At 43.9% G+C, this 19166-nt stretch overlaps 1 protein-coding gene across 1 annotated transcript in view; it reads right to left on the bottom strand.

Moving 5' to 3' along the window:
* Arhgap26 (Rho GTPase activating protein 26) overlaps positions 1-19166 on the bottom strand; it is a 416546-nt gene that overhangs the window by 285743 nt on the left and 111637 nt on the right. The window contains 2 exon segments of the mRNA XM_047554761.1: positions 5747-5857; positions 14421-14522. Of these exon segments, the coding sequence (XP_047410717.1) occupies positions 5747-5857; positions 14421-14522 (213 nt within the window).

The raw sequence follows: 19166 nt of genomic DNA, 5'->3' as shown, positions 1-19166 counted from the left end.
GCAAGAACCTTTGAACCTGTTACCAGTGGGAAATGGACATCCACTCCTCAGGGGGCAGGGTGAGGCCCACAGGAGGACTCCAGAGATGCGAGAATCTGCCTGCATCAAAGAAAGGCCATCAAACACAGGCAGGAAGAGCTTGCTGCAGTCACACTGCTTACCAGGTAAGAGTGGTCAGTGCATCCACTGAGCAACCACCAGATCACAGTCCAACAGAGGAAAGACTTCTGCTGCCTCCCTTAGCCTTCTTCCCACTGCCATCCTCGGACAAGAACTGTAAGCAAAACCTATTCCTACTTCCTGACTAGCAGTGACCATATTTTTTAAAGCAAAAATGGAATTGCTTGAGTTAGTGCAGGCTACGTCATGTTGAACTAATAAATCCAGGTCGCTGCCATTTGCAGAAGAGAATTACTGTTAAATGCTGAATTGTACCCCCTAAAACATGGATACCCACAGGACCTCAGAACATGGTCTTACTTGGAAACAGGACTTTACAGAGATGATCAAGTTCATGGAAGGTCATCAGGTTGGGCACTAATAGTTTTATAAGCATAACATGACTGATGTCCTATAAAGGAGGAAATTGGGACACAGAGACAGACATGCACAGCAGGAAGATGTCCCTGTGAAGGTGGAGGACTGCCAAAAATCACAGGCAAATCACCAGAAGCCAGAAGAGGAAAGATCCTTTCCCTGTAGGTTTCGGAGGAAGCATGGCCCTGCCAACACCTCAATCTCAGACTTCCAGCTTCTAGAACTGTAGACAACAGACTTCTGTTGTGTTAAGCCTCCCTGTTTGTGATCCTTTGTTACAGCAGCCCCAACAACTCATACAGCTACCAAGAATCACTACTCATTCAACAAAGACCACAGCCAGTAGCCAAGTCACACGACCCCCTTTAACTCATCTTCAACAGGAGGACAGCAATGGTATGGATTAGTGCCAAGGTGAGGTGAAGGTCAATTCTGATCATCTACCGAGTGGGCTTAGCACAGGTGTGCTGCCAGGAGCTGTTCTGCAAGAGAAGCACATAGTCAGACTATGTTAGAAGATGCAGTGTGGTCCAGGCAGGTGAGGAAAGAGGAAGCCCAAGACAGAACACCAGAGACAACAGGGGAAGAATGAAGACCTGCAACAGGACAGAAGAGTGGGAAGGACAGGAAGACACAGCACCAAGAAATACTGAGGAGGAGAAGAAACTCAAGACACAGTACTTGATGAGCATGCAGAATGAGTTCTCGATGGCACTAATTAATCTTCAATTATGAAAACTCAGGGAATGGAGGGAGCATGGCTTCAGCTTCCTGCACTCCATGCGTCATATCTGCAATCCACATCTCCAGAACATCTGGTGACTCGATAAGAATATAAAGGCTTCCTGCACATACACACAGGGGTGTGTGTGTGTGTGTGTGTGTGTGTGTATGAGTACATGCACAAGCAACAAGCACGTATGCATGTTTTGAGCCTGAAAGTCTGATTTTCTTCCAGGGAACACTAAAAATTTTATTTTTATATTTGTGAAGGTCAGTAATATCCTGGCACTTGAATACACTTTCTAAGAAACAAATGAACACACAGAGGTCCCTTGAAAGGCTGGAAGAGTCCTTTGGCTGCAACCAACACTGAAGCACCCTAGCAATTTGGTTCAATAGATGTCTTGGTTTCCTTTTCACATGTAAGCTATCAAAGGCTTTTTCATAGAGGTCACATCTGTATGTGTTTCCATTTCCTCATCTGAAAATAGAAATAAAAACAGTACTTGCCCCCAGAGATGCTGTAAAGATTGAACGACAAAGTGTAGGTAAAGTGCTTAGCACAGCACATGACAAGGTTTCAACTAAAATCATCAATGGCTATTTCATGTTCTCCCTTTGTACAACCTAAACCAGTGGCTCAAACTGCCATATGCAGCAGAATCACCTGGAAGGCTTACTAAAACAAACACTGCTAGGCCTGGCCCTTAAATTCCAGGGCTAGGACAGAGTCTGGGAATTCGCCATTTCTAACACTTTGAGAACTGCTCACCTCATCTCTAGCCCCATTTGAATACAGTAGTCCACACTTATCCACAGAGAATACCTTCTAAGACCCCCAGTGGATACCAGAAATTAAAGGTACCAAATTCTTCCTATATGATCTTTTTTCCCATGCGTATGTACCTTTGATAAAGTTTGATTTATGAACTATGGTAAGAGTAAGAATAACTCAAAGAATGAAAACAACACTGTAATGCATACTGCTAGGTACTGAATAAGTTATGTGGTTGTGCTTTCTTTTTCCCTCTCAGAATGTCTGTACCACACCCCCTCTTGTGATGACGTGAGATGATGCGATGCCCGCAGGAGATGAAGCAAGGTGAACGACGCAGCACTGTGACGCAGCGTTAGGCTGCTAGAAGGGCTGCTCCAACACAAGCCCTGTGATACCACTGAACAGTGACTGTCAATCTGATGCCCGAGAGGCCTACTAAGTGACTAACAGGCGGGCAGCACATACAGCATGATTCACATCCTTGTTGCCAGGCAGGATGGAGAGGGACAGTGTGAGTGATGCTCCAAAAACATAGGAGTTGTTTCAGGGAAATTTTCGCTTGATATTTTTGGACACAGATGACAATGGGTAATGAAACCACAAATAAGAGGGCTACTGTATCTTCCCCCATCCCCAGCTCCTTAAGTCACTGAACTGCTAGACCCTGGGATGTTCAGAGACAAGAACGTCCACAGAAAAGTGAAGGCTAAACATCCGAATCTTACCTCTAACCTCTTCACCAACTCATTTTTTTTATTTATTTATTTTTTATTTAATTAAACTTTGGGTAAATCCTCATCACTTTTTCTTTGCCCTAATGTGAGACTGGAAAATTCCATTAGCTCTCCAGGTGCCTCACTGTGCGCCCTGAAAAGCATCTGCAAGGACTGGGACCGTGGCTCAGTAGCAGAAGCCTGGCACATATGAGGCACTGGGTTTGATTCTCGGCACCACATAAAAATAAAATAAGGTATTGTGTCCATCTATAATTTAAAAAAAATATTTTAAGAAAAAAGCATCTGCAAACTGCAATACTTTTCTACTCTTTAAATCCCTCTGGCAATCCACATCATCCAGGCCATCTACCCTGTCACTAACCTGCTTGCTGCTGTGCCTGGCTCCCCACTCTCCATAGCTTATTTTCCCAGTAAGGCTGTGAGCTCCTCAGACACAGTTGCTGAGATGTCAGCATGTTCCATGGCAGTCAGTATATATATGCTTTCAGATTATGCCAAGACTAGTTATATTAAAACATGTAGGCCCATAAATTTAAAAAATTTTCCTAACTTTTCTCTGGGGGCTAATCAGTTTCTGTTCTAAGACTTTACTTGGATCAACTCATTCAATTCTCACAGCATCTTTATAAGGTAGGTGGTACTGTTATCCCCATTTTGTACGTGAGGAAAGTGAGGCTCAGAGAAATAACTTGCCCAAGAACTCACAGCTACTACTTGACAAAGCACAGATTTAAATTCAGACCATCCTTAACATGATTCTACTCCCTAAGACATTAACACGATACAAGAGAAAGCCAGGAAATGGAATGGTAAATCTCTGGAGATTTCTTTAAAAAAAAAAAAAAAAAGGAAGAGGAGGGACATGGGAAGGAAAAAGAAGGGAGTGGGGGAAGGAGGAAGAAAACCAGGCCAGATGAGCAAAGCCATCCAGCTACACCCAGCCTAGATTAACTGAACCTCACAGATGTGCCCTACTAATTGCGAGGCTTCGTGGTTGTCGCTTGGTCAAAGTGAACAGATATAATACCTGATTCACTAGATATACCTACTGGCAGATTAAAATGGATAACAAAAAAATTCACCCCAAAAAACCAGATGGACCAATTAGAATAAAAGTTATCAAAAGCAATTACAGAATAATATTGATCAATGCAAACATAAAGATTATTAGCACTACACCCACTGTTCTTCTTGTCCAGAAATTCTAGTAAAAGCAAATAAAAATAATGCTAAAGGCAAATTCTATTTGACAGCATTGGAATTCCTGCCCTGATCTCAGTAAACAAGTCTTCAGCAAACCTGACTGAAAGGCTAGCTTTACCATCTGGGTCCTAAATATGGAAATCAATGAACCTACCCCACTAAACATACCTGCTCACTCCTAACAGGCCCTGCAGAACAACAGAGTTTTCACCTGAGGCCTTGACCAACACCACTGATGGACAGGAAATTGGCTCTAAGGTTTCCAAAATTCAGATGGGGGTAATTAAGGAATTTAAAGTATCACATTCCTGTGATCCCAAGATCACAGTCCCAGCACAGTGAAAGATACAAAGATTCCAAAGGTAACTGAAGTCGTAAGAAACAACTAGCAAGTCTACATGACTAAAAAGCGTACTACTTCTATAAAGTAGAAATGGCATACAGAAAACACTTTACTAAAAAAAAGGGGTCATTTTATTTCAGTCTCTTACAGTTTTATTCTTTTTTGCTTAGGAAAATTGCCCTTTCTTAAAACCGAGGTAGACCAGAATCATATTTGTACGGAGCCCCCAGGCTGGTGTCTAACTCAGAGGCTACCTTTTGGCTGAAAAATCCAAGGTCTGCAAGAGTTCTCAACTGAGGCCCATGTGTTATTTTGATGTCTCCAGGAAGTCTTCCATCTGTGGATTCTGCACATCAGTGCCACAGCCAGCAAAGAGGCACCACATCTGAGCGAAGCCACAACCACAGCCTAAAGTCAGACTTTTTCCTCACTGCAATCTTTCACGTCCACTAGACAGTCTGCCCAAGTCCAGATTTCATCACGGTCCACTGTACAATCTCTATGCTGCTCTGGTCATCAAAAAAAACCCACTGTGAGAAAGGCCTGAATGGGGTAAGGAGGGGCTCTGAAACCCAGGGTTTAAAAGAAAAAGGTACATGGTATAATAAATTCTGCTATTTCCAGGGTTAGGTTATGATTTTGATATACCTCCCAAAAGTACATGTGTGAGATGAAGCAAGAAGGTTTAGGGGTGACATGAGTGGGTCAACTAGGATTAACTAGGTGGTAACCGTAGGCAAGGAGGATGTGGCTGCAGGAGGTGGGTCACTGGAGGCGTGCCTTTGGGGTATATATTTTGTCCCTGTTGAGGGGAGCTCTCTCTTTCACTCTCTCCGATTCCAAGTGCAATGTCTTGGACCCCTTTCCTCCACCACACTCTTCCACCATTATGTCCTGCCTTACCTCAGGCTCTGAGGAATGGAGCCAGTCATCTATTGACTGAGACCTTTGAAACCATAAGTGCTACATAAAATTTTCCTCCTCTAAAATTGTTCACGTCAGGTCATAGCAGTGAACGAGCTGACTAAAAGTTACCATTGCATTTGGATTATTTGAGGGAAAGGGGATGGGTAGGAGAAGAGAGGAAAGCTAAGTTGTGATCACTATTTCAGAGTAAAATGAGAACACCTCCTCTCTGAACTGCCACATGGAACTTCTTCCACCAGGAGTCCAAACAGCACAGGTCCGGATGGCTAGAGGAAGGAACTCCTGCGGAGCGCTCTACCTCCATCCCTGAGTTATACAGGAACACATGCAGGAGATTCCAGGGTAGCTGAGAAAGCCAAGTCTTAGCCAAAGGCACAGCCCAGAGCTGGCCAACTGCAGAATCAACAACCAAGAGTGTTCTGCAACCTACCAGGCAGCTGGAACGAAAGGCAGGGATCAAAGTGTGGGTACATCATCAAGCCCAGAACGTCTACTTACAGGCTCCACAAACTCAAACATCTTTCTCTCTTGGACTTCCTGCACCTTGAAGACATACTCCAGGGATACTTCATAGAAATGCTGCCGGACCAAGTCCACTTGGCTGTCGGCCTACAAACAAGATGGAATTAAGAAAGAAATCGAGTCATTTACCCAAGGAGAGTAATGAGCGAGCAGAACAAAATCTCTGGAGATAATTTTAAAGTAAATCAAATAGCATGACACAGAAATAAGAATAATGACAATGGCTGAGGGAACGCTCACTTTGTGCCAGGTGCCATATCCAAAGTTATATATACACTATTTAATCATCATTAATTTTAATTAAATCATCCTTATTAAATTCCTATAAAGGATATATGATCTTCATCTCTAATTTGCAGGAGGAAAATCAAGTCCAATGAAGGTCACAGATCCAGTACAGGACAGAGCTGGGACTCCCATCTTGGTGCATCTGCCCCAAAGAACTTCAAACACTGGCCACAACGCTCTACCACCTCCTGAGGGGAACCTGGGCTCCACAGCAAGCAGGTTTTTAGAGTGAAAAAGAAAATCTGTAGTGCCGGCCTCACCCTGTCCCTCCTCATGAACAAAACAAGCTGTTAGAGGGAAGGGAACACCAAAGGGGGCATTTTCACAACGCCCCAATTACTGCGACGAAGAAACTGTCACTTTACCCCAAAGACAGTAATGGCATTGCTCCCTCTGGTTCTCCCTTCTCCCTCTGTGCAGATGGTGTCCAGGACAGGCCCACGGGTGGGTACAATTAAATCAAGAACCCAGGAGAGGAAACGAGTTTGGGCAGAGCAGCAAGAAGCTATGCTGAAGGATGTCCTCAACCACAACACAGCCATGTCAACTCTTCATGGAAAGCAAATTTCATTGATGAAACACTAAAGTTATTACATTTTTTAAAAATATTTTTTAGTTGTAGATGGACACAATACCTGTATTTTATTTATTTAGGTGGTGCTGAGGATCGAACCCAGTGCCCCACACGTGCCAGGCAAGCCCTCTACCCTGAGCCACAATCCCAGTCCTAAAGTGATTACATTTTTAATACAAATGAATATACTATGAGTAGGAAACAAAACACTATTTTCCTTAGAAACAAGTCAGGAACAATTCTATAACACACTACTAAGACAAACAAAGCTCCCCAAAGAACACTTCTTTCTTGTTCTTTTGTCAAGCTTCCTGCAGAAGAAATGTGGGACAAACCCTTACCTCCATTATTCCAAAGATATGCTACCCTAACACCTTAAGAACTTGGCAATTCATTCATTCATTCATTCATTCATTCATTCATTCATTCATTCAACTATCATGAGTCAAAAGAAACGTTCTTCATAGAGCTCACAGCATAGGAAGGAAAAAAGCAGAGTGCAAACTCAGTCAAATAATCATGTAAATAAAGAGAAAATTATAGGTGCTAGTAACATATAAGAACTGTGAAACAGCCCTAAAGTGGACATTCAAGTCTCACGCTACCAACTAGCTCCCACGGCAACTTACATACTAATACTGAGAGGCTGGTCTGCTGAGCATCTACTGAATGAAACAGAGGGTCAAGATAGGGGGCACTGTAAGCCTCCAAGCAGGGGAAGGAGGAAGAAGGTCTTTATCTGGAGGCAATGTTTCAGAAGGCCCCACACCCCACCTCCCCTAGGGGTGGCTACTTAGGTGACTAGGCTGACACTTTCCACCTGGGCTCTTCCAGTCATGCCCTCTATGATCCAACAGGGTTTAATGTTCTTGGAGATTTAAAAAAATAAAATTAAATAAATCCCAATGCATTTACACTGAGGGTTTCATCTTCTTCCTCGACCTCCCCATACACCCCTCACATTCTCCCTGGGCTTGCCAACTCAGGCTGTAGGCAGGGGTGGGGGTGGGACTCATCCTGAGAATCTGCAAAGGACCTCATGCAGTTTAGGCAGGGATGAAGGAACCAAAAGGAAGTCCCTGTGAGGGACAAGGAACTAACTCAAGCATCAGACAGCTGACCTAAGTCAATGTTCTAGTTCTAGGACTTTCCTGCTTGCAGTCACTGATCGTGCCTGGAAGATGGAGATAATAATGTCCATCCGTGTCTCCAAGTAGAGCTGGTTTATAGAGAAAATGGACTAAAGGATGTGAACAATGTGGAAACAGGAAAGTGTCCTGTGCTTGTTGGTTGTTACCACCACCAGGAATCTCAGCACAGATGGGCTGCAATCCCTGCTCCCACCTGGAACCAGCCACACTGTCCCCAAGCCACTGTGCTTCTCTCCTAACTGGTCTCTCCACCTGTGCTCTCTCACCTGCCCCACCTCTGTCCAGCAGCCAGCGTACCTTTCTTGGAATCCCAAGCAGATGGTCTCTCAGCCCCTTTGAGGCCTTCCCCATGTTGCCCATGGTGTGCAAGACCCTGGGAGTTCTGCCCACCCCTCTGGCCTCCCTCCGCCCATCATAACGCACCCTCACTGTGCCCCAGCGTTTGGAATCCCTGTGCCCACTAACACCCCAAGTCCCTTTCCTGCCCACTACCTCACTTGGTGTCCCTTCTGCCTGAAAACCTCTTCCCCCTCTTTAATGCACAGCAAGAAATACTTTTTATGTGCTGGGGTTGTGGCTCAGTCGTAGAGTGCTCACCTTACACATGGGAGACACTGGGTTTGATCCTCAGCACCACATAAAAATAAGTAAGTAAAATAAAGGTATTGGGTCCATCTACAACTAAAAATTTTTTATTTAAAAAAAGAAAGACTTTTGTACATTGTGACCCAATCAACACACATTTTTTAAAAATTTTTTTAGTTGTCAATGGACCTTTATTTTATTTATTTATTTATATGTGGCGCTGAGGATCAAACCCAGTGCCTCACACATGCTAGGCAAGTGCTATACCTCTAAGCCACAACCCCAGGCCGAATACACATTTTAAATTAAGTACAATGCACATATTTTTATTCTTGCCTACTGGACTCTATTTTATGACCCAGTAATTCTGATTTTTATTACACCCACAGCTTGAAGAAGACTGCCCCAGCCTTTCACTCAGCTTACTCCCTCTCGACCTTCCGGGCTCAGTTCTGGGCTCTTCAGAGAAGCATTCATTAACCTTGTCATCCTAAAGAAGTCACCCCAGGGAGTCTCTAGCTTACCTCCCAATTTATTTCCTTATTACTGTGTGAAATTATTTATTCCTTCTCTTCTTGTGTGACATAAAGTCTATGAGAACAAACACCTTATCTATTTTTTCCATTTTTCTATCCCATAATAGTGCCTGGCCCAGAGTAAGTGTTCAACAGATGCCCGCGGAATGAGGAACTCAGTAGCTCAGTCTCCCTGTGGCCATCAGTAGCACTGAAGCACATGGCTGCAGCACTAAAAGGAAATGCATACCTCAGTGTATTCCCAAAGGAAGAGAAAGGAGATCCCTGAGGATGGCACAGTTCTCTTGTCAGTGCCCTGCTTACTCGAGGGCATAGACTCGACCACAGCCTTACACTTTACAGTAGAATCACAGCCAGGATTCCAACCTGCTCAGCACAGCACTTGCTATGTAGTTTGAGTGAGTCCCCCAAGTTGGTGTGCTCAGAGCTTGGTCCTCAGTGTGACAGTGTTGGGGTACTGGTTTGGGAGGTATTAAGTCCTTTTCATGGAATCCTACTAATTCTTTCATTAACACTGGCCCCTCCTGCTCTCTCTAGTGGCCTTCAAGTGCTCTCCCCTCTCACAGGGGTCCTGCCGTTATGATGCTATTACCCTAATGTGATATGAAAGGTTGGGGGTGGGAGGTCAGCAGAACTGATGCAGTGCTGTTTGAACTTTCAAAAGTGTAGCTAAATGAATCTCTTTTCTTTACAAAGTACTCAGTCTCGGGGTTTTGTAATAGAAAGCTGACTAATACGTCACTCCAGACAGTTTCACTATCTGTTACTTAAACATAAATCTTCCAGCTTGACCCAACCCATCAACAATTCTGTGCTTTATGAAAGAGACATTCTCTAAGACTATAAGTTACATGAAAGCAAATCCTTCATTTCACTTACCACAAAACACCCACAGCCTGCACAGACTTTCACAGAAGTGTCCAGTGAATACTATTGAATGAACAAATGCTGATTTTGATGTAAACTTAGCCATTAAAGAATAGGTTGGTGCTTTTAGAATCATCCACTAGATGGCAGTGTCGTTCCACATTGCTGCCCTGCAATTTCTACTTTGATGGTTTTAGGAATGGGCTCAAACTGAAAAGCATTCAATTCAAAGAATGGGGGGTGGGACCGGCTAGCATTAGGTTTAGGGTTAGGTTTAGAGTTAGGCTAAGGAGAGCAGTAAGAATGAAGGAAAGAAGGACTGTGTAGAGGGAAAAGAGGGGTGGGAGGGGTGGGAGGGGTGGGAGGGGTGGGGGGGAGGGGAAAAATATAATAAAAAAAAAAAAAAAAAAAAAACAAAGTCCTGCAATCAAGGCTAATCAAAAGTAGCAGATTTCATCAAAGATGTATCAGGTATTTAATGATGTTCCTAAAAGTTGATTTTTAATAAATGTAGAGAAAATCATCCCTAACTAGCTGGAACACCTTGAGCAAATCACTTGACCTCTACAAAGAGCCCGATCCTTCAAATGTAATTCAAGGTTGTACTGGATGATCACCCAGGTCCCGCCCTCTCTCTGGTTCTGTTTTCATGACAATGGTGCTGGATAAGAATGACTGGTAAGGATCAGAGTCTTCCTGAGAAGAGCAAACGGGGTGAGAAGGGGCTCCCCATTCAGGTGCCAGGGTTAACTAGCTACCTGGCAGGCTATTTACCAGTGACAAGCCTCAAGTTTCCACATCTGTAAAATGAAGCTGATACATCCATTCCCCATAGGGTGTTTGTGAAGAGGATTCAGAAAGATTCCACGTGAAGTACCTGGGGCAGAAATACACACTCAATAAATGTTCCTGCTACTGCTGGTGGTGGTGGTGGTGGTAGTGTGTTGCTGCAGCTGTTAAACTTTTATCACCCGTACATTCAGTTCAGGTATAACTAAAAAGAAATGCTTGAGAGCTGACCTGAACAGACCAGGACTTGCAAGAAAGACCAGTAGCCCAATCCTTTCCTTCAAAGTACTTAGAAAGCATGAATGGGTAAAAGGCAGAAATATAAAGCACTAGAACAAAAGAGGGTAAGGTAAAATGTGCACTGAGGTATAAAAGTGGCAAAGTTAGGAATCTCCATACTGCTTTCCATAATGGTTGCACCAATTTGCATTCCCACCAGCAATGTATGAGTGTACCTTTTCTCCACAGCCTCACCATTTACTGTTGCGTGTATTCTTGATAATTGCCATCCTAACTGGAGTGAGATGAAATCTTAGAGTGGTTTTGATTTACATTTCTCTAATTGCTAGAGATGTTGAACATTTTCTCATGTATTTGTTGATCAACTGTATTTCTTCTTCTGTGAAGTCTGTTAGTTCCTTAGCCCATTTATTGATTAGGTTATTTGGGTTTTTTGGTGTTTTTTGAGTTCTTTATACATCCCAGAGATTAATGCTCTATCTGAGGTGCACGTGGTAAAGATTTTCTCCCATTCTGTAGGGTCTTTCTTCACATCTTTGATTGTTTCCTTTGCTGAGAAGCAGCAGTTTGAATCTATCCCATTTACTGCTTCTTGATTTTACTTCTTGTGCTTTTAGGGGTCTTGTTAAGGAAGTCAGATCATAGACTGACATAGTGAAGATTTGGGCCTACTTTTTCTTCTATTAGGCCCAAGGGTCTTTGTTCAAGTGCATGTAAGTCTTTGATCCACTTTGAGTTTCATGTGGGGTGAGAGAGATAGGTTTAATTTTATTTTGTTACATGTTGACTTCCAATTTTCCTAGCAATATTTGTTGAATAGGCTATCTTTTCTCCAGTGAATGTTTTTGGTACCTTTGTCTAGTATGAGACAACTGTATTTATGTGGGTTGTTTTAGTGTCTTCTATTCTGTACCATTGGTCTATGGAATGGAACCACCATTTGACCCAGCTATCCCACTCTTCATTTTATACCCAAAGGACTTAAAATCAGCATATTACAGTGATGCAACCACATCAATGTTTATAGAAGCTCAACTCACAATAGCCAAACTATGGAACCAAACCACATGCCCTTAGAAATATGAATGGATAAAGAAAAGTGGTAACATATACACAACGGAATATTACTCAGCCTTAAAAAAGAATGAAATTATGGCATTTGCTGGCAAATGGATGGAGCTAGAGAATACCAAGCTAAGTAAAATACACCAATCCCAAAAAAGCAAAGGCTGAATGTTTTCTCTGAAATGCAGACGCTAACTCACAATTAAGGGTGGGGGTCCTTTAGATTAGGTAGAAGGCAGTGAAGGGAAGGGAGGGGATGTGGAGGTAGGAAGGATAGTAGAATGAATCAGATGTTATTACCCTGTGTGCATATATGACTACACGACTGGTAGGATTCTACATCATGTACAACCAGAAGGATGAGAAATCATACTTCATTCATGTACAATGTATCATAATGCATTCCACTATCATGCATAACTAATTAAAACAATTTTTTTTTAAAAAGTGGCAAAGTTAGGAACAGTGCCATCCATTGTAGGTAGAAAGGGTGGAGAGAACCAGGCCAGTCTGAATAATAATACGTTATATTTGTGCAGTTCCTACAGTTTGCCTTCTCATTCGTGAAGTAGCCAGGAGGGACATTCTATGAGTGTTTTACAAATAAAGGAACTACAGCTTAGAGAGTCTAAGTGATTTGTCCTAGGTCACAGAGTGAATGCATGGCAGGGTAGTCTTTGCATGCCCAGTGTTCTGGTCCCTACACTGTGACACCTCAGAGGGAAATGGCATTGGAATGGCTTTTAAAGAAAACACTGGATTCGGCCCAGGCCAAGTCAACAGTATAGACCGAGCCTTGAGGAACACCATGCCAGCGGGGCAGCTGCGCCCCACACCGCAGGCGCCACAGCGTCCATACTCCTGCTCAGCCCTCGAGGCCTGTGTTAACAGTTTATGGTCATCCTGAACATGGAGAAACTGCAGAGCTGGACAGATCTGGTCATTGTCAACTATAGCCAAAAGGCTTTTCTGAAATAGAAATTAGCTTCCAAACCCTAAATGTCAACTAAAACTAGGAGAATGAGAACCAAAAAGGGAGGGTGGCAGGACAGATCCTAAGTGGCATTTATTAGGAACGATCCACATGTCCTTGGCCATCTTCTAATGGCCAGGTCCCCAATCCGAGCTGGAGTTCTCAACTTGTTATTGTTGCTTGTGCAGTAATGGGGACTGAACCCAGGGCTTGCACATGGTAGACAAGAGCTCTACCACTGAGCTGCAGGCTAAGCCCCGGAGATTGGGTTTAAATACCCATTTCAAAGCAAAGATCCCTGAGAACACCACACTGCTACATAAGGTGCCTAAGAAATCATGACTGGGAAGGGACTGGACTCCGCCATCTCCTAAGTTACCTTCAGCTCTCACCACCTGACCCCACCTTCTCCATATGCAGGTTCACCTGACACAAGTACTGGCCCGGTATCTGCTCTAATGCGGGCCTGAGAGCCAAACCCGTACAGCCCTATCCCGAGAAAGGCAGGCAAACTGTTGGGATTTAAATGACATTTGTGAAGCCAAATTCTGGGTTCCACTAGGAAACTGCCCTGCCTTCCAGAAACACAAACTCACTTACCCTGCCAATCTCCACAAACTAAGTGAGGGGTGACAGCATGGTGACAGCACAGCTGCCTTTTCTTTCCAGGTGAGCTACTTTTAAAAAGACCTCATGCAAATCCAGAAAAACCAGGAGTAGATCAAAGAATATTTTCTCAAAACAAGTTTAACACAGCTCAAAATCTATGTATGACAACATGACACTGTTAAAACAAAAAAGGAAGGAAAAGACTAAATTCAAGCACTGGATTGAAACAAGTTTAAAAATCAATTATTAAAGGGCTGGGGATATGGTTCAGTGGTGGAGCATTTGCCTAGCATGCATGAAGCCCTGGGTGCAATACTCAGTACTTAAAAAAAAAAGTACACACACACAATGTAAATTTGATTATTTGCATATATAAATATTTATATGTAAATATAGTTAATATAGTATATGATATATAAACACATATATATTTATATATTATGCATAAGAAATTGTGATTGGGATAGGACTGAACTCCACCATCTCCTAAGTTAAAAGTTACCTTAAACTCTCACCATCTTGGCCCTACCATCTTCATACATACACACACACACACACACACACACACACACACACACACACGTATATACATGCAAATCTCAATATTAGGAAGAATGCTCCAAGTGTTTCAAATGGTAACATCGTGAATTGTGACCCAAGGTAGGAAATCAAGAGGTTTCATTAAGGCGAAGGGTGAGAGAAACAGAAAGGTCTCAGCCTGAAATGAAGAGGCGCAGTCTAGCTGTCAGGGTGCCCACACAGGAGGTGGTGGCCTTGGGTGGCAATATGCTCCCCAGTCACAGCAGGACGCTGAGCCACAAGTGTGGGTGGGACAGGGGTTACAAAGGTAAAGCAGACCTCCGCAGTGGATGGGTCTTCCAACCCCAAGATTTTCTGGCAAAGAATAAACAGCACGAGTCTGCAATAATGTGTAAAAACTGAACATTGTTCAGGGATTCATCACGTTTCTTACCTCCTGAAGCTGGGATTCTTTCTTTTTAGAAGACAAATTCAAGTGTTTTTCTAAGATGCCACAGTACTTCTCTGTCTCTTTGTCATACTTCTTTTTGGCTTCCTGGCAAAAAAGAGAGAGGAAAAGAAGCCAAAGTTGCAGGAGTAAAGCAGCTCAGTCTCTCCAGCCCTTCCTGCTCCCCTTCACAGCCTCGTCACCCCCAGCGCAGGCCAGGAGACAACTCCACATGGCTGCTACTCTTAATGACACCTGTTAGGCCACATGGCCATCCCACTGCAGCCCCACAGGCTTAAGCACCGATGACAGAGTCACCAGCATAGTCCCAGAAACATGGTAAATGCCAGCACTCAGTAAAGGCAGAGCCAGAACTTCTAAGAACTTCAATCGTGGGGGCTTGGTGGGAGTAGGTAGGGAGTTTAGTGTCTGCTTAGCATGCATGAGGCCCTGGGTTCCTGTCCCAGCACAGGGGGTAGGGGACACTCACCTTCAATTGAAGACCCAAATTTCTACTTTCTAATTAACACATTCAAAGCCAGAGACAATGGAGAGGTCACCTATGAAGATAATGCTAGGGAACAAAGACCTGCCTTCACCCTAAGTGGGACTACTGTAGACTAAAGCTAGACGGGGCCTTAATACTCCTTACGACAGACAGCGAGCTAGCCCTGATGCCTGGACACCACTTATGGGTTCTGTGCCGAGGAAGAACTCAAAACAAAGATGGTCTCTTCACAACTGCGTCACTGAGAACAGCAAAACAAAAGCAAGAGGCAGAGGCAATGTTGCTGCCCCAGGCTGGGGCTGGTGATGATTAAAGCACGTCCTAAAAAGTGCTTGATGGATCATGATATCAGGGAAAGCATGAAAGCATAGTACAAACTGGGTACAGCCCATGCAGGTACCTACCTGTGGACAAGGACGAAAGACTGTACACTTAATGAAAATACAAGTTAAGGAAATGGGATAATGGAAATTATTTTCCTCCCTTTGGGAAATTTTTATTAATCTAAATTACTGCCTTCGAAATGAAAAATAATTATAGTAGTCTACATAGTAATCCCTGTTCCCCCAGCAAGGCCTTGAGTCACCGAAGTTCTCTTCTTATCCCCCATTTTGCGGATAAGAAAAGCTGGACCCAGGGAGGTAACTGGGAAAATATCACCAGGAGGTCTCTCAGTCCACACCAGTGGGGTGGCAGGCAAGGGGGCTGGAGGGAAGCTGGTGCTGGTCCAGTAAATAGGCTCACCAAGTTCACCAAGTTCATCGCTCCTGCCAGGAGCCCACAGGAGCCCACGCAGATACTGCTGTGCAACTCTAAGAGCCTGGCAATTTCCAGTCAGATAAGTAGGCTCAGAGACTCTTTATTCATCTAACAAATTTATAATGAGCAACCACTGTGGCTCTCCTTCAGACAATGGAAATGCAAGACAGAAGTGGCCCCTACCCTCATAATGGGAACGTTCTAGGAGTAGGAGAAAAACAATTAACCAGTAAACAAGTGAGCTTAGCATAACTGCAAGTGCCACAGAGGAAATAAACAGTGTGGTCACAGAAATTCTTTAGATAGGGTGCTCAGGAGAACCTCGCTGGGGTGGGAGGATGTGAGCTAAGACCTGCTGAACACAGGAAGGGACAGAGTAGAGGTTTCTGGAGCAAGAGAAGAGTAAATGCAGAATACTGAACAAAGAAGAGATCATCTGAAGCCCTGACAAGCTCCTGCACTTATCTGGTCAACAACAGATTCTAAGCCACACAGAGTGGGTTGGGTGATCAGTTACTCATTCAGTTGACAGGCATCTGTTTCTACACACCTGAATTTTGCTTAAATAACTCCTCACATATAAGAACTATGAAAGCCACAGAAGCACATGAAGACAAAGCCTGAGGGAACATGGCTCCTTCATATGTGAGCAGAGTGCAGGCACGCAACTCTTCTCCCTTAGAGAAACCAGAAACTTTGAGCCAAGCTCCAACTCCAGTGGATGCTCACATGTATCTACTCCCACTAGCCTTGTCAGCAACCCCCAAAAGAACTGAAGGGCCAGCACAGTTCAGCTGGCCAGAGGTGAGAAAAGGCCAGGGAACATGAGTCACTGGCATTCTGTGACTTTCTGGCCACTCAAGCCTCCACATTCCTTATTCAAGAGGATAGCCAAAGTTAGAGAAAGGGGTAACAAGAAAGGAAAGAAAAAAGAGAGACAGAAGCAGTTTCTGTCCTGAAAAAACAGTAAGAGACCTCTGCAGGAATAACTCTGAACTGGGTAATGGTCTTAGATGGGAGGGTGTCATTACTCAGTAACTCAGGACACAAAGTGGCTTTCACCCTCCAGAGAAGCTGCCGTGGGGTGGCTAACTGGATAGAGGACCAAGCCAGGACCCTGGCATTTATTCCCACCTCTGCAAGGACTGACTCTCAACAAATCACCCTCCCTCTCCAGGACTCAATTTCCTCATCTATAAATTGAGGGTAATTAGATGAGATAATTGCTCAGGTTTTGTCTTTCCGTACAAAGACTATATAACAAATAAGGAGAAGAACACCCCCTCCTTGTAGGATTGTTAGGACTAAATGAGATAAACCACATACAGCGAAGGGCCTGGCGCATGACAAACACTCAGTGAACTTCAATGCTGGTGATGAGCTCATCGTTTAGACGCACCTCCTCCTCATCAAGACCACCACTTGCCCCGCATGTCCCATGTTCCACAAAGACAACTGATCCCAGTACCTATCACAGCCTGAAGTGGTATCTTTTTGTCCAACTTCTTTTTCTCCAGTCACACCACGAGCCCACCACCACATCTGCCTTGTTGTCCACCAAACATTAACACAAAGTGCAGTGCCGGGCACAGAGCAGGGTCTCACAAATTTCCTTAAGAAATGAACTGTATCTACCTAATTTAACAGCCAACATCAAATGACTAAATACAGGCACTGTTCTCATGTTCAAATATTACAAGACAGAAACCATTGTAAGCACATTATATGAGTTCACTTGTTTCTTCCTCATAATAACTATGAGGTACGTTCTATTATTATCCCCATTTTACTGACTGGGAAATACACATGGGAGATCCAGGAAATCTCCCCCAAGTTCACATGCAAGTGGCAGAGGTGAGATTTGGACTCATGCAGCCTAGTGCTAGACCCACTTTTCTTTTTTTTTTTTTTGTACTAGGGATTGAACCCAGGGGTGCTCAACCCCTGGAGCCACATCCCCAGCCCTTTTTATTTTTTATTTTGAGACAGAGTCTTGCTAAGTTGCTTAGGACCTCACTAAGTTGCTGAAGCTGACCTTGAACCTGCAATTCTCCTACCTCAACCTCCTGAGTCACAGGGATTACAGGTGTGCACCACCATGCCCAGCGCTAGACATACTCTCAACCACTATGCTCTACTTTCTATTCTATTTTCCTTATAGAGTTCCACCTCTGGGACAGGGAAAATCAACTTCTCCAACTCAGAAATATAAACTTAGGGCCATGGTTGTATGAGAAGCTTCAGGGTCATGACCTAATCCTGAGCAACCACACTAGCACAAGAATGCCCAAGAATCCCCCATTTTCTGGCAGCCTTCACACTGAGCAAGCTGCAACAGGTTGTTATAGCAACCAAAGCAGCACTAGAGAGGAGAGGAGGAGGGAAAAGTAATTTTAGCACCACAGGCAGGGCTCAGGAACCTCTCTCCTTTGGCCACTACAAAAAACAGCTAAAGAACACTTACTGGCCCTTAAGTATTCTTGACAAGGCACTGAGGATCGCCTCCAAGTGGATTTGTTGTTGATTTTTTATTAAATTTACATAGCATTATGATATAAATGTATGGGTGTAGGGAGTGATAGTGATGGAGAAGACAAGCCGGGAGACAGTGGAGAAACAATGAGAAATCACCCAAATGCCACTAAGACCACTTTATCGACTGATGATTATTCATGATTTAATGAAGGAGAGAACAGAGTACGATGCTTGGGTGAATGACTATTTTATTTAAATTCTTTTATTCTTAAAACAGGTCCTGCCATCTACTCCCCCCAGGAGAAAAGTACATGCTGCTGTCATAAGGATCACTGGTCTTAAACCCCAAGGGAGCCCACTCTGGCTTCAGCTTCGCCTCCCTGGTGACAGTGGTAACCCCCAAAAACAATATGAGGCAAGAGGCCAGAGTTGAAAGGCATCTGGGCCTGGAAGAAGTAACTCCAGGAAAAAAATGACTCAATACGAAGGTCCCCCTGCCTCTGCCTCAAGTCTGCCCCAGGACCTCCAGAAGCCAGCGCTGTACATGCACAGGGAGGCACCAACCCCACAGCCCAGAGAGTCCACTCACCAACCTAGTCAGCCCTCACTGGGTCAGTTCAAAGACCTGAACAAAATCTTAGTAGAACCAGATTGCCTTCAAAGTGTCTTTGATACAAAACTAATGAGCTTCCATTGCTTTGTTAATATAAAATGAAATTGGTACAAGCATGCTATAAAAGTGGGAGAAAATATTGCCATGGTCTTTCCATCAAACCATAGCCAACCATGCCTCTGACAGACCCTGACTAAACATCATCTTTTTCAAAGATGGCATCTATTTCTAGAAAGTACATGGGAAAGCAGGGAGGGAGCGGGGAGAGAGAGGGCTCTCTGTAACATTTCCACTACTGTTTTCTCATCTACAATCACTTCTCAAGAACATTTCACAACTGAGTAAAGTCCACACATAGTAAGAGGGTGGTGCAGCCCCAAAACCCCTGCAGGTGGCG

This window comes from Sciurus carolinensis, chromosome 6 (assembly GCF_902686445.1).
Source record: "Sciurus carolinensis chromosome 6, mSciCar1.2, whole genome shotgun sequence".
In the NCBI taxonomy this organism is placed as follows: Eukaryota; Metazoa; Chordata; class Mammalia; order Rodentia; family Sciuridae; genus Sciurus; species Sciurus carolinensis.
The sequence above is the reverse complement of the archived record's forward strand: the minus strand, read 5'-3'. Positions and strand labels throughout refer to the sequence as shown.